At 38.3% G+C, this 22,659-nt stretch overlaps 2 protein-coding genes, 1 non-coding gene and 1 pseudogene across 5 annotated transcripts; 3 read left to right on the top strand and 1 right to left on the bottom strand.

The window, feature by feature from the left end:
* The first annotated feature begins 4,678 nt into the window (after window positions 1-4,678).
* On the top strand, window positions 4,679-5,705 carry LOC125217676 (ras-related protein RABA3-like). The gene is made up of 2 exons (XM_089063266.1): window positions 4,679-5,037; window positions 5,120-5,705. Exons 1-2 carry the CDS (start codon window positions 4,814-4,816, stop codon window positions 5,556-5,558), a joined length of 663 nt encoding a protein of 220 aa, XP_088919392.1. The 5' UTR covers window positions 4,679-4,813; the 3' UTR covers window positions 5,559-5,705.
* Window positions 5,706-10,109: 4,404 nt separating this feature from the next.
* LOC125218716 (uncharacterized) lies at window positions 10,110-14,945 on the top strand. Of its 3 annotated transcripts, XM_089062848.1 has the most exons (4): window positions 10,110-13,627; window positions 14,253-14,369; window positions 14,457-14,499; window positions 14,612-14,945. In XM_089062848.1, the coding sequence occupies exon 1, from the start codon at window positions 10,148-10,150 to the stop codon at window positions 11,165-11,167; it is 1,020 nt and encodes a 339-aa protein (XP_088918974.1). In that variant the 5' UTR covers window positions 10,110-10,147; the 3' UTR covers window positions 11,168-13,627; window positions 14,253-14,369; window positions 14,457-14,499; window positions 14,612-14,945. The 3 variants fall into 3 exon arrangements, with proteins under 3 accessions (XP_088918974.1, XP_088918973.1, XP_088918975.1); XM_089062847.1 differs by lacking the exon at window positions 14,457-14,499; XM_089062849.1 differs by lacking the exons at window positions 14,253-14,369; window positions 14,457-14,499.
* On the top strand, window positions 11,846-12,002 carry LOC125185808 (U1 spliceosomal RNA). Its single transcript, XR_007170304.2, has one exon. It is a non-coding gene; the product is annotated as a U1 spliceosomal RNA (small nuclear RNA).
* LOC125218715 (cytochrome P450 78A9 pseudogene) lies at window positions 12,991-19,660 on the bottom strand (annotated as a pseudogene).
* Window positions 19,661-22,659: the final 2,999 nt, after the last annotated feature.

The raw sequence follows: 22,659 nt of genomic DNA, 5'->3' as shown, positions 1-22,659 counted from the left end.
CCCAAATCATCCACATAAACCACACATAATCCCAAATATCCACCATACCTAATATAATTACATAACCTTCCCAATTAGAAAGCCAAGTAGGACCAATACAGTGGTCATGAAAGCTAACATCACCAGGGACGTGAAGTCGGAATGGTTCTTGTTCAGACCGCATACAATGCAACATCTATCCTTATTTGCATCAACACGTGATTCTCCTGAGTGAGGAACCGGGCCAGAGGATGCGGTTGACTGATTCTGGTCCCTATATTTCCGAGAGCCAGTATGGCTACTATGCTCATCACACCAAATGAAATGACCCGGATGATTTCCACCCAACGGACACTTATAGTATAACCTTCCGGGATTCATTGCAGACACCCCGGCGCGGCGAAGGTCCATCTTCCCATGGCCACAGGAGCAGTCGGGGATCCCATCCATCGTCTCAGTTCTCTGATATTTGAAACTGAAAGCAGCAACAAACTAAGAAAGATCCTAATAAATCAACAAAATAATACTGAACACAAGGCAAAAATGATGTTCGAATGCAGTAAAATACTAAATTCAGTTAGTCACACAACCACACAACTTAGTCAACTTTGAAATCAGGGAAAATAAACTAGACAAAGGTCATCGGTTAAGCCACATATGTTGCGCGAGGTTTTCGCGTATTTGACTCCATTCTGTTGAAGGCTCCACAGTCTCGACAAATTCCACAACACCATTGTCATCATCATGATTCACTTCATGATAGATACCATCCAATTCAACTTCAACTGGATCTATTGCCATCTCACGACGGATAAAATTATGTAGTAAAAAACAGGCCATTATCAGACGGATCTGTGTTTTGATTGGATAAAATGACGCACTTCGAAGAATCCCCCACCGCATCTTAAGGACTGCGAACGCTCTCTCAATGACATTCCTTGCTTTCGTGTGGCGCATGTTGAATAGCTCGATGGCATTTTGTGGTGACTCAGCGCCCGGACCCCATTCTTTTAGATGGTATCGTACTCCTCTGAAGGGTGTCAAAAATCCATCACTATTTGCGTATCCGTTGTCACACAAATAATAGTACCCTGCAAAGTGAAGAGAATAATTAATTGCATTGTATAAAATAGAGCATTGATCGAATCTGAACACAGTGATTCAAAAAATAACCTTTTGGGACCTTCAAGCCGTTCACACGTGACACGGCATCCCGCAAAACTCGAGAGTCGCCCGCTGATCCCTCCCATCCAGGTAAGGCATAGACAAATTGCATGTTCCGATCACAGACAGCAAGGGTGTTTGTTGATATTTGCCCCTTCCTAGAACGAAATCGCGGTTTATCTGTGTTACTAACTAAGACATTAATGTGCGTACCGTCCAAAGCACCAAGACAACCCTGCATCAATTTGGAAAGTTAAGTGAAGAACATGCTGGTTATATTTGATATATTTCGATATATGAACCACATACACTATTATGTAGACTGAAATATTACCTTAAACCATTTCCATCGACTATCGTTGCAGTCATCAGTGACTGGAGTCGGTTTGACTAGCAAAACATCATGCAAGTTCAGAACAGCACCTAACACTTTGTGCATGTACAGAGAGATGGTGGCTCCAGACCTCCAAAATTCATAACCTACACACCGATTCTTCTTGTGGTGTGCAAGAACACCAACGAATATAGCAACTTGTTCTTCCACCCCGACAAATTGACCCACACGCAACCCACCCCGCTCTTTTAAAAGGTGGCACAAGCGCCCAAAAGTGTTACGATCCATTCTCATAGTTGAAATGCAATAAGCATCTGTGAAATGAAGTAGACGATCCAAATGACTCTGTTGTGATGGTGCCCTATTGAGCAAACTATAGTTTCTCGCCAAAGCAAGAAATCTACGCCTCAACCGTCGTCTACGAGTGTTAAGACACCTACGGATAAGAATGGTTGCCTCTGTACGATAATTGTCGAGTACGTCTTCTAGTAACTGACATATCGTAGCATAATTACAAGCAGGGTTCATCATCTGATTTGTAGAAAACAGTCAACAAAATTTCTATTGGAGAATCAAGATTTAACCAATATTTTTGGTCCACATTTCAGACAAACAACGACTAATTTTCATAATGGAGTTTGAGCAATATTTCACTCGCAAATTAGTTTGAGCAGACACTCAAAATAGCTAGGAATCAACACAGTTGCAACGATTTTTCAAGAAATTAGACATATATAACACAGTGTGATGAAGGAAATTGGTGGACTGACCTTGTGAAAATACTACAGAAAGATCCGCTCTCCGAGCTACAGGTCGTCAGCTTCTTCGAATCAACGGATGTAATGAGGTACACCTGTGGATTAGAATCTGTCAGATTCATATATGAATCGAAAAATTAGAACAAAACGGCACCGACAGCCGGCGCCCGAATATGAACGATGAGTAGCACAACAAAGTTCACCGTGGCTTAGAGAACTCACACCAGTGCGTTTGCAGCCGAAATTTGTGAATTACTACTCCCAGCTCGTTGTTGAAAGTGAAATAGGGTTCGTCGACAGCACTCAATGGTTGGAGTGAATTCCACATATCCCTAATTTCGTTGAACGAATTGTGTAAGAAGAGGAGATGCATTTTGAAAAGTGAAGGGCAAAAGTGGAATTTTAGCATCATTTCTTGGTGGTACTTTCGATGCAGATAGGAAATCTTCCAAGACCACAAAGAATTGAAATCTCATTTATTTAGTGTGAACAGTGCTAAATCATGGACTTTGGAGATTTAGCACAAACACACCGAACAGTCATAATTCATGAGATTTAACCCACTATCTGACCATTTTGAATAGGGTGAACGCGCCCTTACTCTTGAATGCTTGTGTTGTTGCGGCAGTAAAAGAATACTACTCACTGAAAATATGAAAAACAAGAAATTGAACAACATTTGTGATAGGACAAGGGAGCTGTGCAATGGGACTCTTGACGGGGTCCACAAATAGCATTTAAATTGTCCTCTATAAAAGAATACAGCCATACAGGACTGATGTGTGTATATGTCGTTTTAATGTTTATATAGTATTGTGCTTTACACCAAATTTTGTTTAAGGTTTATGTTTTCTGTGAATATTACATTTACAAAATATTCAAGGAATTTAGGTTCTTGCTTTCAATCAAGGGCCAATATGGATACCATCATTTATACTGATTGATGATATCTTACTGCAATATAATCTGTAAGACAATAAAATGAAGAATGTGAGTATATTGTCAATCACAAATTGTGGCAGAATCATTTTAATTTTTAACCGTAAATCTTGACAGAGAATTCTGAGAAAATTCCATGATTCGGTAATTAAATTGTGAAATTGATTTGATTTATTTTGATTGTTCTTTGATATTACTAGTGAAACAGAACATATAACCTTGTCAGTTTTTTATTGACTTTTTAACATAAGAATTGTTGGCTTTTAAAATTTGAATATTCAAAATAAAGTAAAGTTGATTTGGATTGGAATCTGAATCTGAGAATTTGTAGGATGAGAGGAATGGATTTTATCCTGAATTTCGACTTGGAATAAGGCCTTTTTACTCCAATAAAACGTAACGGTAACCAACTAAATTTTGGTGATTAAATTGGTTAAAGAAATGGTTCAGCTAAATCTTAAGAGATATGGATTTATGTCATCGCACTTTGAACTGCATCACTTAATAGCTGTCAATATATCCTGCTAAGAGTGCCCCCAATATTTAAGTACTACTCCCTCCGTCCCCCTGTATTTGACACAATTTGCCATTTTGGTCCGTCCCTCATTACTTGATACACTTCACTTTTTCCATTTTTGGTAGTTGATCTCATATTCCACTAACTCATTCATACTCACATTTATTATAAAACTAATACTTTAAAAGTAGGCCCACATCCCACCAATTTTTTCAACACACTTTCCATTACATTTCTTAAAATCCGTGCCGAGTCAAACCGTGTCAAGTAAAGGGGACGGAGGGAGTAACTTTCATAACAGTTGAGTTTGCTATTAAGTCAAAATGAGCTGGACTATAACATGGTTAGAGCATCTCCAATAGCGGCTAGCCGATTCGCATCGCTAGCCGGTCGGCTAGCCGAACTATTGGAACTAGCCAGCGGCATTTCGGCGAAGAAACCGGCGAGCGCACGCCGATTTCCAGGCGCTAGCCGCCATTGTGGCGTGCCGATTGGCGAGCGATCGGGCAACGCCCATTTTTTGTTTTTTTTTTTGAAACTTTTTGATGGGGGCTCAGACGCGGGCTCAGATACCCCCACCGATGTGGAAGTCCCGGGTGGCGGCGGCGATGGCGGCGGCGACGATGAGGAGTAGAGAGCGACGGAGCTCGTGTGTGGAAGCCCGTTCTTTTTCTTAAAAATCATGTATTTTTTTTTTTTATCTATGTACCTCTTTTTTTTAATGAAATGAATGAATTTTCCCGTATATGTCTCGTAAATTTAATTCCGTAAATGTAGTTGTTTTTAAATTATTTTTATTGCGACTAGCCTATTTGAATAAAATGATGACGTGGCAGGTAGAATTTTAGTGCTGATGACGTGGGAGAGAGAGAGAGTGGGTGGCTAGCTTAAAGTCATTGGAGATGGTCTTAGTTAGAAATAATGCAAAATTGATTAATTGAAGAGATTGAAGATTATGTGGTGAGTCTGGTGAGTGAATATAGTGAAAGTGAAAACAGTTGATTGAGCAGGCACTTACAAATTACAGCCATCAATATCACTTCATCTTCCGCCTTATTTATTCAACTTAACCGCTTTACTCCAATTGTGTGTCTCTCTCTCTATCAATTCTGAACAGGAAAAATGAATCAAGAGATGAGCGAGGAGGAGAAGATCGCGTACGTGTTCAAAGTGGTGGTGATCGGCGACTCCGCGGTGGGGAAAACGCAGCTACTGTCGAGGTTCGCGAAGAACGAGTTCTGTCTTGACTCCAAGTCCACCATCGGCGTTGAATTTCAGACTAGAACAGTCACCATCAGCTCCAAACTCATCAAGGCTCAGATCTGGGACACCGCCGGCCAGGAGAGGTTTCTAAACATTATTTTTCTCACTTTATGTCTCTCTCTCTCTAAAGAGATGGTGACAGACAGTTGAATGTATTTGAGTCAGGTACCGAGCTGTGACGAGCGCGTACTACAGGGGAGCACTGGGGGCAATGCTGGTGTACGACGTGACGAAGCGGCAGAGCTTCGACCACGTGGCGAGATGGGTGGATGAGCTCAGGGCTCACGCCGATGCCTCTATTGTCATTATGCTGATCGGTAACAAGGCTGATCTCCTCCACTCCAGAGCGGTTCCCACTGAGGATGCTGTGGAATTCGCGGAAACACAAAACCTCTTCTTCTTCGAAACCTCGGCGCTCACCGGAGACAATGTGGAGCCGGCCTTCCTCAAGCTGCTCCATGAAATCCATGATGCCGTCTCCAAGAAGGCCTTGGATACCACCAATTTGGTCAAGCCCAATGAGGGGCTCTTGTCAGGCTTCAAGATTGAAGCCGCTCACTCTGAAGTTAGTGAACTCAAGAACCCGCCCACCTGTTCTTGCTGACCTTTTTTGGATCAACAATTTCTTCCTATTTTCATTGATGCTTGTGTTTTTTGCGGTTTTAGATGAGCTCAAATAGTTTAAAAAGTCATGTGTTTTTATGTATTTATGAATGAGGCTAAATCCATCGCTGTCCGATTGAAATTGTCATCTTAATGGCTTCATGTGGTTGTTGAACTTGAGCACGACTAAAATCAAATTTTGGGTTTAGTTTGACAAAATTTGAATACTTGGTTTGAACACAATCATGGAGTTGAACAGTTTGGCCTCTGCTGAGACAACTTGCATGTATCCTCAAATATACTGCTGTCTAATTTGTGATGCCAAACATTGGATGGCCACTGCTTCCAACTAATTAATAAGATCTAAGGAATGAGACAGCTCAATAATTTATGAGACCTACAATCACCACCATTCACCAATAATAACTCACCTAATTGTAGGACCTCCCTCTCACAAAACACTTTTCACGACAAAATATGTGTTTTTCTGTGTAGTGTATTGGAAATAACGTTCAAACCTACTATTCCTTAACGTCGAAACCACCGTCTTCAGGCTCACTAACATCAACTCGCCCATCTCATTGTTCGCCTGCTCTCCAATATTTTGTCGACTTGCGTGAATAATAATTGCTCTCTAGATATTTGAACGAATTGAAATCGCAGAATGGAAAATAAATGTGCACGTCGCGGAGCATTCCTTTGTGTTGACGGTGAAGATCATGATCCTCTCATCCTGGAAATTGGACAATCCGTCCATAGAATTCAGCAGAGCCGATGTGGAAACGCGCCGCCTCGGATCCTCCGGTCGGCGAGCTCTGCACCAATAGGTAGATATCGTAATTGAGGAAATTGGATGAAGCTTGATTTGCCGGTGCTGGAGTTGATGCGGTTGGCGGGGGAGAAAACGACTTAGTTGTGGTGGCGGGCGGAGAGGAGATTGATGTAGTCAGAGTCGTGGAGGAGCGCGACTTCTCCACCTGAGTCGTTGAGTTGGGGGAGGTGGAGGCTATCGTAGAGATGGGCGGGGCGGAGTAATAATATGACTGAAGAGGAGGAATAGGAATAAGATGGGATTTTGGAGGAGTACGACGCATTGTTGCAAGAAAATAAAATTTGAGGCTGCATTTTTGGGCGCTATCAGAAAAAATAAAACAATGCGATGTGATGTGATGTGTGATCAGCGATGATACTCAAAATCAGTCATAAATGTGGCGTGATTATGGATCACTGCTTATTGTATTTCATTCTAAATTAAATGACGTTTATGTTTCATCATGTTTTAATTGAACTAAATGCACATGCATTCTAATATTCACGCCACGACCACGTCTCATGTGGGAACCACACTCGACATTTGATCAAACATTAGATAACTCATTTAGAGATGTAATTTTATCAACAAAAATGACATTTTTATTCATAGAATTTCATTTGTAGAGTTATCAACCCTACCCAAACATGGCATTAAACAATACCTTATTAATATCTTAACACGCTTAAATATGATTTAATAGCAATTCTAGGCTAATAGCCATTTTCCTTTTGCCTAATTCAATTAGCTAAAGCCTAAAATATTTTTACAAACAGTAGCTTTGTAGCATATTAAACTCAATTTAATACCCTAGTTTTAATCAATCAATATAAGGGAAATGTGACAAAAAGCAATGATAGGCTAATAAGCAGTAGGACTAAGACCATGACCGCACAGTAAAACCACCTTCTCAAATGGCAAAATTTATTAATTTTGTTCTCTGTTCTTGAATTTGTTAGATAGTACTACTATTCCTCAAAACCGACTGCTTATCTATATGCGAGAAGGGGTATGTAATGTATCGGTAGTGTACGTGACAATAAATAAGGCTTAATAAGAATGGGAAGCAGGTAAATTGATGGAGTGCACCGCAATTTTAATCTAATTAAGTACTCCTATTTACTAGTAATTTCTTACTCACATAAAACTTATCCATTAATTGAGCTTTGCGCCCCAGCAGGTACGCTGTACGCACATAAGCATGATAGAAATTGCATAAGCATTAACAGCGACTTCTGGAAATTCTATATTAATATATTTCTACTTCTTGCCGAGTTGTTTATGTAGTCAAATTTTGTAAGTTGAATTGCATAATTTGTTTGATTTAAAAATGTGTGATTGATAATTTCTAACTCTACATAGCTTAATCGAAATCTGACAGATTGGATGTACAACTAATATCTATGCTATCAAACATATCCATAAGTCAGATTGTGAAAATACTACTCCATGATTGGCCCATATTATAAATGGGCTTGATTGCTTGAACGAATAACTATAACCTTCCATTTCTACTGTATACTCTCCTCGCTTTTTTAAAATAGCAACTATTTTTTATTTTAGTTCATTCTTTAAAAATAGTAATTTTCTAACTTTCTATTTTAGGAAATTTTTACACCCTTATACATTAATTTATTTACCATATACCACTAATAAAATAGACCTCATAATCCACTAACATTAATTCCATTATTTTTTCCTCTCACTCTCTCTTGCTTTACCAATTTTTCACTTTCTCTCTTACTTTACCAATTTTTTTCTCTTCTATCTTACTTTACCAAATTTTGCATTAAAATCCGTGTAATTTCAAATGTTTCTATTTTAAAAAACGGAGGAAGTATTTCAAACAAAAATAAAGGATAGACAAAAGATCCAATTATGTGTAATTCTATATGAAGGCATCTGGTGCGTATTGAAGAGTGGCTATATCGCCGTTAACAAGTAGACGTTTAAACATATGCAAATCCCAATTTGTCAAATCAAAAAAGTTTCAACCACCAAAAAATGCAATTATCTATTTGTTTTATTCTACAACTCAAGTTGTCTGCCAAAAAACATTGTTCCTAGATAAAGTTACGAAACGCTCATATATACTATAGTACTAGTATGTTTCAGAAGGAACGTAGGCAGGGAACTTTTAACTAAAATATTATTATTTTGTTCTCTTTAAGAATAAATTCTATCATATACTTTAGTCATTTACACATTTTAATCTAAAGATTGTTTATTATAGTCATCGTTAGAAAACATTTCCTGTGGGAGGGAATATATTTTTTTTTATCGAATTGAGTTGAGCAGGATTGCTAATTCTGACCATCTACTAATTAAGGTCAAGGTGGGGACATGGGATGTCTTTGACGTATGTTGAGCATCATATTTTTTTTTCTTATCATAATCAATTAGTATCAAAAATAAGAAAATCAGAATCACGGCCAGATACATGGAAAGAACAAAAATACAAAAGAGTTAAATACAAGTAACAAAAGAAAGAAATTCACGACTAGAATTTGATCCTAGACATTAAGTTTTGAATTGCAATAATTATATAAAAATTAAGTGGTCCGAACATATTGCATGAATGTTAATCGGTAAATTCATCAGGTTTCGGGTCAACCATATTTCGTTTGCGAGCTAATTGATTTAAAATTTTATTGGATTAAAAATCTCCTGACCTAATTCTAAACTTTCAAATTTCATGTCTAATCTGGCCAAAAACTAAATACTATTAAAATTCATTTATACTATATTTTGTATTCCTAAATACTACTCCTAGTATATAAAATATAAACATTCACAAAAATTAAGATATCAATCACATGAAAAGTATAACTGCAAAAACAATTGATTACTACTTACATAAAAATTAAAAGAATATTAATACTATTGAGTACGATTGATAAATCTTGAGTTACTTGAATGAATTTAACATAAAAAAAAGTTATGGTGAATATAAATAATAGGATTATATAATTACTCAAACAAATCTTGAGTTACTTGAATGAATATAACATAAAAAGAAGGTTATGGTGAATATAAATAATAGGAGTATATAATTATCAGAAATTTTACTTTATTTCTCTTTAGTACTCAAGTAATTGTTGAGTCAAAATTTTTCTGCCAAATGAATAATAGAAGCCGATTTGGCATTGAATTGAACTATTGAAGTATTAAATGTGAATGACACGTGTATTATTTGAAAAAATGACATTACTGCCTTAAAAATACTCGTGTGAAACTAAAAAATCACGAAGTGGTAGAATTTGAGAATAAGCCCAATGAAATCACGTGGCATTCTCCCATGTAGCTACCTGATTCCATGTAATGAATTTGGGCTGCATTAAAGAGAAGAAAGAAAGCCATAACATAAGTGGCCTACAAATATTTAAAGCAGAAACTAAAGCGCACCGAATCAACGTCTCCACAAGCAACCTCTTGCAATCAATTTGTGTGTTTCATACACTTAGATTGTGTTAATACAATCACAACTTAACATATGAACAAGATGATACCCAAAATCTGAATCCGACAAACAAAAAGAATTGCTGAATTTTGAACAGTATTTTTTGTATGCAGAGCAAGATGCATTGTGTTTACAATGAAATCAACCACCCATCATCATCATATACCATCCTTAAACCTTTTCTCGCAGCTGAATCCGATTCCTTTCTTCTTTTCCAAATCTCTTCTCCATTTTACAATAGCATCTTTCATTCCTCTATATATTTCTCATTTACATAACTCAAACTCATAACTACATACTACTACTCTTTTAACTTCAGATGGCCACTCAACGTCCGCCATGGTTCAGATTGCCCACTATGCGTCCACCAGCACCAGCACCAGCAACACCAACGCCCCGCCCACCAGCCATAGTGCGGCCAGCAATCCCAATCAGGCCTCCTCCGCCGCCCCAAGAGCCAGCCCCTGCATCTCAGCCTCCCACTGCCCCGCCATCGCCCCCCGCTCCACCCATACCAGCTTCCCCTGTCCCAACCACCACCCCTTCAACCCCACCTAGGTCACCAGTTGCACCCCGGCCCTCTCCACCGAGGGCCCAAGTTGCAACATCACCACCACCACCATCCTCCCCGGTCACAAAACCAGCAACTGTCCCTACCTCGTCCCCTCAAATCAAGACTCAAACCACATCCCCACCCTCCTCCAAACCTACACCACCTCTCCCAACTGCCGAAACAGCCATTCCCAAGAAAGACACGCCCCTATCATCTCCCAAACCACTCAAACCATCACAAGAAATCAAGGCTTCATCTCACCCCCCTTCCCCCCTCCAACTACCCCCCGCCCAGCTCAGGCCATCGCAGGAGGACCGCGAGCCCAAGATCGAGCAGAAAAGCGTCCTCGTCCAAGAAAGCTTCGAAAAGCCCACCAAACCCAACAATGCTCATACCCTCCATTCCCTCCCATCCAAAGGCAAAAGGGAGCCTCCAACCAAAGACAAGGGCGCGATCAAGAAACTCTCTGACTCCGAAGATTTGGGAATGAGAGTGATCACCATTACCGGTGAAAACAGGGGAGCCCTCATGGAGATAACCTCTTACAACAAGAAGAAACACCCTCACGGCACCACCTACACCCTCGCAAACGACACCACCAGTGACCACAAGGATAAGAATTCGGTGGGGCAGTCGCAGCCGCCCATGACGACGTTCTTGAACAGCAACGTTCAAGGAGTGAACAACTCCATTGTGTTCAACAGCAGCTGCCACCACAACGATCCCGGGATCCATCTAACTCTCGTTAGGAAGCTCAATGGCAGCAGAGGAAACCACAATGGTTGAACATTTTTATCATATTTTCTAGTGTTTTAATTGTGTTTGTCATGCAATGTTACAATAAGTTTGAGGAGTATCTTGTTCTTGCAAAAACAGAAAAATAAAATAAAATATGTGGGTTCTGATTATTAAGCCAGTTTATATAAAGTGGGGGGCAGCTGATATATGCTCTTCTTGTTGTGTGATTCAATAAAATGTGTCACTTTTTTTGGTATAAAACTACTATTATGATTCAGCACTTGCAATCATTTGACTAACATTCTCAATGTAGTAGTAGTTGACATTTGTGGAACAAGATCCACTGAAAGAGTAACTCAATAATTGGAATAAAATGAAAGTTAAATTGCCCCACTCAATATTCGTTTCTTGTCATTCAACCATGGGAATCGGTTCCATCCTGTTTGACGTATCAATTATGTTCAAATATTTCATACTACTTTTGTAAGAAGATATTACTCCACCTTTTTGATGAGTAACAACTTAGCAATAATCATTATGTTTTCTTTATTTTTGATTTTTGATTTTTGATGCTGAAATAAGTAAGGGCAATTGAGTAAGGCTGTTGGCGAAGCTCAGTTGTGTTTGCAGAAGGAAATTGTGATTCTCCGTATCCCACATCGGTTGAGAGAAGAAGAATGGAGAGAAAGTTGGGTTATAAAAGAGGGGCCATTGGGTCCAAGAAACATACTTACCTGGACGGGGTCGATGGGCGATCCATAAGACCCATGGCCTAGGTTGGCGACCTCCATTGCACTTTGGAGGGGCGCCCGCCTAAGGTCGGCCCAAGTGGTCGAGCCTACGTCATAATTTGTGTTAGAGCCTGCGTTCGCGCGGCCCCTGCTCATATTACTCAAATCGTTGTTTTATTTTATTGTTTGGGAGTTTATATTGTCAGCCCATAAACTACTCAATGCATTTCAACACCCACAATTGCTCTGTGCAACCCTTTTTAGGCTAACTCTTCAAACCTAATAATGCGAAGATGGGTAAATTAAAGTTTAAACCAAAGTTTTTCAAAAAATTTCTAGTCGGGTTGGAAAAGTTGTAAATTGTCATAAGTTTGTGGTTTTTTAAGATGTCCGTTCTGTACGTGAAATTGAAATTAGAATACGAAATTGAATCATACAAGATTAACTCAATTCTAAATCCTTTTCGATGAAAATGATATACGGAATTAGGTGTACCAAGAAAGCCTAATAGTCCTAATAACAATTGGAAGAAAGCATCGAAGAGCCTACCGAAGCCAACAGAGCTCATACCCTCCGTTCCATCTCATCCAAAGGCACAATCAAGAAACTCTTTGGAATGAGAGTGATCACCAGAGGAGCTCAACCTTTTCAAACAAGAAGAAACATGGAAGATCGTTATTAATCAGTTTTAGTTCATTTTATAAAATCTAGATTTGATGTCATTATTAGATAATTTTAATTTTTAGGCCATCCTTTATTAAAATGACCTAAAGATAAACTAACAGTGACCTAAATATGCCGTTCGTATGATTTTATTTTGCATTTTTGTATTTAGATCTAGTTTTCCATAGATCAATACCCTATATACCTATTTACAAAAAAATCAATATGGCAATAACAAGTAAAATAGACTTGTTCATTTATTGTAAAAGATAGTATGAAATCGAGTCATTTGCTATGGCCGTAAATGCTTTAAACTTGAAGGAAAAGAAGAAAACAAGTACTCAATAAATTCAAGACATTCACATAGATGAAGCATGGCCACAACCCATGCATATACATGAAGATATGAAATTCAATATTTTTCTTATTTTTATAAAAGTAACAAAACGCATGGCTACATATTTATATTTTTTCAAGCTAATAGAGGGAAGTCGTAAGACAGTGCCTGGGTTGGAGTATGACCACGAGAGGTTTAGCCATTTCACAAGACAGTCTTAGCACACTACAAAAAAAGCTTCCGTTTGCGACCAAATTTTTGGGAGCACACCACCGGTGCTCGCTAACTTTCGAGAATAGTATCGTCTGCTCACAAAATTGCGAGCATAATACCGAGCAAAAACGCAAACAAATAAAATGAGGAGTTTAGCGAGCACACATAGTGCTCGCAAATTTGTGAGCAAACGATGTTCGCAATCGTGACAAACTGTGCATCTTACATATGCATGTGCTCGCAATTTAGCGAGCAAAGTCCCTGTGGTCGCAAATTTGCGAGCAGAAATAGGTGCTCTGTAAATACTTAATTCTTCTCATTCGCTTAATTCCCACACGCCCAATTGCTCTCATTTGTATTGAAAATGAATTAGACTTAAATTCCTTCTTAAATTCCTTGAAGCTGTCGAATTCCTCCCCTGATTCAATTCTCACTGCCTCTCCCAATCTCACCGTCTCCCCCAATTCTCGTCCGCAATAGGTGTGATCCATCTCTGCTCGAGGACGCTTCATTTCCAGCTCAAGACAAAATTTCCACCGGTTTTTCCTCTCAATTGAGATCGAGGTGAATATCTTCATTCCTTTGTTCAATTACTCTTTCGATTATGCTAATTGATTAGAGATTTAGAGCTATTCTCCCCTCAATTTTTTGCAATGGCTTTTGAGTGTTTGATTTTGATTAGGAAATGAATATTTTTAGGAATGAAATCAGATTCAGGTGATTACTTGTATAGAATGTTGATTATAGCGTTGATTGAAGTAGTAATAAGAGAAAATGAGAGTTTTGCAGATTCAATTTTGCCCTATTTCGATTAAAAATTATGAACAGATGTATGTAGAACACATTCGTGCCATCTTCCATGTGTTTGTTAAAATGTTCAAACAGATCTTCTATGATTAGGATTCAATAATGGCCACACTTAATTAGCAGTGTTTGATTACCAGAATGTTATCTATAGAGCTTAATCAAACAATTTCTGGACAAATGCACTTATCTAAAATGTTGTTGTGTCTTGCTTCGTGATCTTGTTCTTATAAGGTTTTCGATGCTTGAAAAGATGAAAGATGGTCAATTTGTTGCTTTTTTTCTTTCTTCTCACCGATATTAGTAATTTTCCTAAATATTCTAAATCTATCTCTCCTTCTCTGCGCAAATGGATGCTAATTTGTGCCTTTTATTTCATGAACAGAGGCAGCCTTAGCAAAGTTAAATACATGTTGTTCTGGACAGTGATGAAGCTCTATTGAGCTCCTGAGGTGGCTCTAGGCTACGGAATTGAGTAATGTGTGCCTCTAAGATCCAAAAGGTACAGGGGCAAATATAGTGTTAATGATTATCTTCCGATAGGATTCGAAAGGTGGTTGTGAGTATGGTTGCTTTGAATTTTGCATAGTAAAATGGAAAAGTGACATGGGAAGAGGCACAAAAGTGACTAGGTGGTTTTTGAATTCTGATGGATTGCGTATATGCTATCTAGTTAATAATATCTAGTAGAGTGGATTCATTCTTGTTGTTTAATTTCAGGTCATTCAATGTACTATTTTGCAGGTTCAAGTCATAAAAAGAGCATTTACCAAGAGTCTCGAAGATCTATACTTAATCTATCTACTGTCACCTAAACACGGTATCTCTCATTTCTGGAATCTTATTGATTATAATGAGCATTATTCGGCATCATCTATTTGCAATGTTTGAAGCTTCTTATCTGATGATCATAGCATTGCAATACCAGTTTTGTGATGTAATTGTTTCTTGTTTGTACTACCTCCCCGTTGATATTCTGTAAACTTTCTTGCCTAAAGCACCATTTGAGATGTTCAAATGAGCACATTTTTCAGTTGTGACACTTAGGATTATTATTGTTTGATGGATTCTCTTTCAAGGAATTCTTTGATATCTCAACTATGAATGACTATGACAGCATGATATTCTTTGATGTTGCTACTAAATCAGCATTCACTTGAAGGAGAATGCAAACTCTTAAAGCTGCTAATTTGTTGGAATATGAACTGTGTGTTTGGCTTAGCAAGTTATTGCCTTGTACATAACTGCATGCATATGCATTTAAAATGGATGAGTAAATATTCCTAAAGGAAAAAAATGAAGAATATAGAATATATGATCGGTCTTGTAACCTAAGTTTTGTATACCTTTTTGTTATAGGGGTTGCTTTTTCATCCGCAAAGTTGCACAAACTGGCACTAATTTATTGAGAATCAAATTCAGAGCAAGTGTTAAACCAGAATCAGTATACCACCTTTTAATAAGATGATAATCTAATAAAAAATCATTACCATGAAATAGTATGACACATACGATTATTTTGAGTGTGATTATGTTTTACATTCTTGTTTTTAGGGTGAAGTGCTCAGAAAGCAAATTGGAGCAGAGTTATGACTCGACTTATTTTAACACAAGTGATACCCGCAAGTGTACGGGGCTAGTGTAGCAATTAGCAAGCAAGAGTATCATATCCCACAGAGACAAATTTGTATCAACTTAACTACTACGAACAAATGTTGACTACTATCTAGAGAATAATAAAAGGTTTGGTTGTTTTCTAACACTACGAAAAACATATAATGAACAAATAAACAAATAAAAGCAAGTAAACACGGAATGAAAAGATAATATGGAGAAAATTATAGAACTCAAGGATCCGATGCACATTTCCAAGCTCTTATCCAATCAAATTGTCTTACCTTTTGGTGTCTCTAGAATTACTAAGTCGACCACAATTATAGATTAAACCCCCTCCCGAGGTGAGAAACCTGCAGATTAGGTGCTAGGATTGAAGTCCCCTTCTAATCGTAAAACCCCTAACTCTCAAAAGCTCGATTAGGTCAAAGACTTCACTCAAAACCTCAACTCTCCCGAGTTTTATTGCATTAAGGTGTGAATTATTCTTATTTCCAGATTAATTATTTCATCTCCCGATTAATCTAATTAATCCTACACAATCAAGTGGTGATCAAACAATTGAAAGGAATAAACCCAAGAATAATCAAATAACTACAAGAGCAAGGTAAGAACAAAATCAATTGGATAACTATGAAACTAATGCATCATCACCAAGAATTCTACAAGAAATGTTTAGCTACTCATGTTCTTCACAAAAACCATATTTGAAACAAAAGATTCTATGAAATACATGGAGAAAAGATTAAGATACTCCTGTGAGAATGAATGTATGGAATGGCAACTTCAATCTTCCGATTGGAAGTCTTCAATCTTCAATTCTCTCTCTCCAAGTGTTCTTGGGGGTGTGTGTGAGTGTTGGAGGCGGTAGATGTTGAATCGATGTGAACCCTATGCGTTTTCCTTTTAATCTTCCATAAAAAATCGCGTTTTTGCCAAAAGAATACGCCAAAATAGCATACCCGGTCGGGTGGAATTATAAAGAGCAAAATTCACCCGGCCGGGTGGTCATTTTCGACCCCTTTCTGGCCATTTCCCGCAGAATTACAGTACCCGGCAGGGTGAATTTACAGCGTAATAATTCACCCGGCCGCGTGTAAGTTTCTGGATAGCGCAGTGTTCTTGTAACGACCATAACTTCTTTTACCGAACTCCGATTGAGGCGTGCAAGATACCCACGCGAAGCTCTTTCGAAGACAGAGATTGATATGCATTATGGGCTGATTGGACTTCAAAATCTCCAGTAAATATTGTCTCAAAGCAAGGCTGCTGCACATCCACATATTTTGTACCTTTTTCTACACATTCTTAACAAAATGGTCAACATACCAATATAATAGAGAAGTATATATAAACATGTCCAATAATAGACAAAATATGATCAAATTTATACATAACCACCCTCTAAAACCATGTAAAATCCAAGTATATCAAGTTACCTTATCTAGTGCAGTGCCAACACGCAACAGGTTTGCTATCTCTGTATACTTCTTGAAATGCTTGAGCACTACCACATGATTGTAGATCACTTGATTTAACCCAGTGGTTGGTCATAAAGAAATAAGGTCTTCATTGTTTGTGTCTCTACTTGATTAGAAATGGCCTTTGAATAGATTTGAAATTGGAATGTTTTGCTTGTTTGGACATGCTATTGCAAAAACAATTATATTTCTCCATTATGACAGAATTTGATGGATAAAATTACATTTACTTTCTACATTGATTTGTGTTTAAATTTAGAATACTTACTATGTTTTTGTTTGTTTAAAGGAGCAAGTTATGACAAAGGCAAATGCATTATGGGCTAACGGGGTAGAAGACCAAGATTATGATGCCATTTACGTTGAGCTTCTTGGGAAGATGAAGAAGAGAAAGCAAATTCCCGGAGCCGGTTAGGCACTGAGCATTTACTTCCCATATACTACTAGTTCGTCGCGTGTGGAGTTGGAGAAGCAAAATGCAGCAGAGTGAGATAAGCAAAATGCAGACTTGCGCGTGGAGCTAGAGAAGAAATATGCGGAGTTGCTAGACTAGTTCAAGAATCTTAGTTAACAAGTTTACGAAATGAGAAGTCAAAATATATATGGTCCTATAAAAATGTAAAACATTATTATTAATTTGATGTAAATTTTGAATTTTGTTACTTTTAAAGGTCATTTTATTATAATTTTTTAATAAAAATTGTCCAGATATTGTAAAAAAAATTAATAATTAAAATAGAAAATAATAGAATTTGTTCGAAAATAATCCAAAATTTGCGAGCACCTCGTAAATTTGCGAGCAAATTTGTGCTAGCGATGAGTCCAAAATATCAACTGAATCACACGTGCTCGCTAATTAGCGAGCAGAACTGAGTGAATTGAAGGTGCTAGCAGAAGTGCTCGCAAATGGTCTTGTGCTCGCAAAATGTAGTAGCAAATTTGCTACAAGCCTCATAGCTAGCACACATAGTGCTCGCAAAACGCCTTTTTTTTTGTAGTGGCAGTTCCGACAAGTCAACGCTTTCACCAGAAGACTCAAATCGAAATTGATGCAAAAGGGTAGCTATTCGGAGGTCTGACCCGAAGACGGAGAAGTCGGTAGTGGAATTGGGGTCGAGGAAACGGTTCCAAATTTGAGGATCAATCATGATGGCCCACATATTGACGATGGATGTGGTCCCAGCCGGAACGTGATAACCGTCAACAAAGGAGTCCCTGATGGAGAGAAGGGACCACCGCCGTTAAGTAGACTAGCTCGGTTAGATCCGATTCCTTAACCGCACCTGATCTCCCAACAACTCTATCTAGCTCATCGTGGACTTTTGACTGGATATGAGGGTGCAATACTAGTCTCGCCAAAATCCATTCCATCATAACTGCTTCTGCCACTGTGTCTGACTGTTCCCCTAAATATCATTTCCTCTCATCAAATTAACCCAAACTTTACTTTATAAATAGTTTTCAAACATGAGAATCATTGCTTGCATAGAAAGCTCGTTATAAAAGTTACTTTCACTCTTTTTCTTCTTTATTCTTATAAGTAACAAATTTTCCATTAATAATTAGCAACGGGAAATGCTATAAATAATGCTAGTTTTGGCATGATAAGAAGATGGATGGGGTCTCCATCCAGGATAATAAAACGGAAGGGGCGTAATAAATTTTTTCTGAAGCTAGCAAAGTGGGGAGGGGCGACGTCGGAAGCTATCGGAAGGGGCGACAATGAAAAAATCATGTCCGGGTCCATGGTAGCGGATTGCCGGAGAGGGTCGGTTGCCCCCTCCGCCACTGTCTCCATCTTACCAAGTAGGAGTAGTATAAGTTAGGTGATAAAAATTGTGTTTTCTGGATGTATCAACAGCGAAAAAAAAAAGAAAAAGAAATAAGGGATGCTATAATTCTTCATTTGCTAGTAATTTAATTTGTAAATATTTACTTCACTTAAAATCATTATTTTTCTTATGACTAATAGTATTACACTCCACTTTAGTAAAAGAAAATTATCATCAATAAAATAAATATAGTTATATAAAAAGGTTTGAATGTTACATAAAACGAATATTAATTTTATTTACTTATAAAATATTCTTACGGTATTAATAAGAAATAAGGTTTGATTAATAAGTGAAAGAGACTTATGCTAAATGACTTAAAAAATATTTAAAATAAAAGTGTCGGGATATTCTTACCCAAAGAACGGCGATCATGTCTGAATCCGACAGCGACAGCAAAACATCAAGGAAATCAGCGGCCGCGCCACCACCACCGTCCGCTATCCGCTGGACAAAGCGGTTCACCCTTGGCACGAGGCGGATTTGCTGCAAGTCGAGATCAGCCAAGAAAGGAAGGTGGTCGGACCAGTTGAGGAGGCCGAGAAGACTGTAGCCCTCCTCTACCAAATCATACAGCTCCGCCGCCAGCCAAGAAAGGAAGGTGGTCGTATTCCCTGCCGAACACGGAACACCTAGCACATCATGTTGTTCAGGGAGGCCAGCTTCAGCACGTCCCTCACTCGACCGCCTCGGTTGGCTGGTTCTCCGATGCGCAGCGGTTGAACATGAGGTGGTAGGATCACTTTGGCCACGTCGGGATTGCAGGTGACGATGGCGCGCGTCTGCCCGAGGGAGAAGGCCATCAGGCGTTTGGCGTTTGTGGAAGCGGCGGCGATGGGCCAGGCCTGGAATTGGGGGCGATTTTTAATTTGAAATGTATGATAATAGAGCGACATATGCGAGAGGCATGATGTTAATGAGAGATAGAGATTGCCATTTCCAAGATAAAGCAAAGATGTAACATCCCGAATTTCCGAACCCTAATTTTAGAGCCCTAAAATTTATTATTGATGACGTGGAGTCGTGAATGCATTTATTGTATGAGATGTTATGGCCGAGTCGAGTCTAGGGTTCTCGTTGGAAGTTTGAAAAGTCAAACTTATTGATTTTATGATGTGGCATGTGACTTATTAAATTGTGTGATTTATGTGGTAAATTAATTGTTTAAGGGTGAGTGAGAATACTAGAGAAAATTTCCATAAATACTTGTCACCCAAATTCTTGAGATTTTCGACCCCCTTGACTTTTGAAGAAGAAATTCTATTTTTTCGGATTTAATTTAATTCTTGGGATATTTATCCAATTTAAATCCAAGACCCAATTATTCCTTATTTTAATGGGAAAATCGACACCCCCTTATTTAATAGTGATTTTCGAAAATCACCATGTTGGGAAGGAAATAATATTTTGCTTATTTTATTGATTCTTTATTTGATTTCCTTCCATACCTAGAATTTAATTATTCTACCAAATCTTTCCGTACCTCAAGAGATCTTGTCATATCCTATTTTAGTTAATATTAAAAAACTCATTTCCTTATTTAATAGGCTAAAACACGCCTAGTTCCATTCTCCAAATTGGAGGATTTTTATTTGTTATTTAATTTTCCCCGTGATATTTTATTCTACTCCGTGAAAAAATACCAAAACAAAATCTTGGCTAATTATGTAGCCTAATTTTCGAAAACTACATGCCTTGGTACCCTAGTCTATTTTTGTTAATTCTTCCTCCCTACTCCATAATATTTATTTATTTAATTGTGGAGAATAAAATCTTACCAAATATTCTAAAGATCTTTTTGGACTCTATAAATAAGGAGCCAAGACCCCAACCCTAGCTCATAATTTTCGCCCCCTCCCCCTCTCAACCCTCTCTCTCAATTTTCTTCTACTTTACTCCATTAATCTTGCATCCTTTGAGAAGAAATTGAAGTTTGATCCAAGAATTCTTGAAGAACCAAGTCTTTACTTACTTTCTACCGATCGTCTTTCTCAAAAAGGTATTCTTATGACTATCTTCTTCATTCTACTTGAATCCTCTTCTTTCTAACCGATTAATCGGCCTTCTTGAACCTTCATGCATCTTGGTTGAGCGAAAGTGGGATAAAAGGGATATAGAAAATATGTATGCATGAGGTGTGTGTGATGTGAGTGTGTGTCGAGTGTGTGTGTGTTGCGTGTTGGCAAAATACTCATGTGCGAGATATGTTGATGTTAGATCTAGAGTTGATATGCGAGTAAATTATATATATAGTGAACATGTTTATGTTTGGTCATATTAAGTATAGTCGTTGGGAAAAGAGAAAAAAAAACGCCGAGACATGCATGAATTAGGTTTTGAATTGTGAATTTGATTTGTATGTACCTATGTGATTTAAAAGGTGAAACCTCGGTTGCAAAGTCAGATAAAGGAAAAGAGAAACTTACTTGAAATCTAAGCAGTCGAGGTGGGCTTTATTCTTAAACTCTTTTACTTCTTGCAAAAATATTGATTGGTGTTATAAGGGTGGTTTAACTGTTATGCCATGCCCATATTTGTTTTATTGTGATATTGTACCTGAAGCCTAGTTTGTGAGTTCGCTCCATTGGGCCAAGGTTTTGGATATGTTATACGAATTCGGGTCTGAGTACGGGCCGCAAACCCTACCAGGCTGTGTACACGAGGGGATCGTGAGCCGTCCTTGCTAGTCGGCCGGTCTCGTGGGCGAAAAGTGTGGCCACACTTTCATCGCACCATGGAATGTTATGATTGTTATTTTGATGAGAAAATGGGGAGTTGTTTGATTGGCCAATCTATCTTAAATATTTTTGTGATACTCGTGAAATTCTCTTTAAACTGCTTAAAACTCGAGTTCACTTGGTAAGGGTGGCATAACTTATAAAATGTTTTGGCAACGAGCTCACTGAGTATTTCAAAATACTCAGCCCTGCATGTGTTTTCCTTATGTGCAGGTTGAATGGCGACGAGCGGTGGCGGGTGTTGACCTCATTAATTAATTAAGACGGTTGTTCTGAACACTGAGTGTAGTCGTGTCTCCATACATGGCTCCACTACTCTTGGTCTTTTCCGTTGAATTCTTGACACATTCTAGTACTCTTTGATTACTTTGAGTTTGCCCCTTTTGAGTTAGAAGTTTGAGACTTGTTGTGGTTCTGTTGAGATATGTTGAACCCTTCGGCCTTTGATCTCGTTTTCATGATATTTATCCTCCATTTATTCCTCTTGATTAAGTCGTTGACGTAGGGCTTGATACTTCATTAAATGCTTACGACAGAACTCTTTTATTTAAAACCCTAGGCCTTATTCTTGGGTGCTTTTAATCCCGCATTGATAGCAGCCCCGTATTTATTGTACCCTAGAATTCCGGGCTGTTACAGTTGGTATCAGAGTCTCAGTTCTTTCCGCTCTGGACCCAAGAGTCTTTGTTCAAAATATAGAAGTTTATCCTCTTACTCTTGTACCAATGAACTAAATGTGAGAGGCTCAACACCGCACCTCGTCCCGTTCAACCATGAAGAAAGAGGTACAATGTATTACTATGACTTATGATTGAAACTTTATGCTCTTGGAAATTTTGGTGGAAGGTGTTATTTTTGTGAGAAGCATGCCTTAAGTGTTGAGAATATTGTTGTGCTTGTGAAGCGATGCTTCTTAAATGATGATTACTAAGAGTGTGGAAATATTATGAATGTGAAGCGATGCTTCCCGAATGGTGATCTGTCAAGTATTGTATGCGAGTTCGTGAAATTGTGAAATGTGATTACTTAGCTGCTACGAAGCAACTCCTATGTGAAATATGAAGTAAATACTATGGCTTTTGGAAAATGTGGTGGGGTTATGAAACGGGAGACACTATACAAATGTG

This window comes from Salvia hispanica, chromosome 1 (assembly GCF_029641045.1).
Source record: "Salvia hispanica isolate PSC_SH4W2 chromosome 1, Shi_PSC_v1, whole genome shotgun sequence".
NCBI classification, from domain to species: Eukaryota; Viridiplantae; Streptophyta; class Magnoliopsida; order Lamiales; family Lamiaceae; genus Salvia; species Salvia hispanica.
The sequence above is the reverse complement of the archived record's forward strand: the minus strand, read 5'-3'. Positions and strand labels throughout refer to the sequence as shown.

Excerpts from the sequence above, each read along its gene's own strand:
- LOC125217676 (XM_089063266.1), top strand. The coding sequence starts at position 4,814 with ATGAATCAAGAGATGAGCGAGGAGGAGAAGATCGCGTACGTGTTCAAA. Across the intron at positions 5,038-5,119 it reads GACACCGCCGGCCAGGAGAG|GTACCGAGCTGTGACGAGCG; the intron begins GTTTCTAAACAT and ends TATTTGAGTCAG.
- LOC125218716 (XM_089062849.1), top strand. The coding sequence starts at position 10,148 with ATGGCCACTCAACGTCCGCCATGGTTCAGATTGCCCACTATGCGTCCA.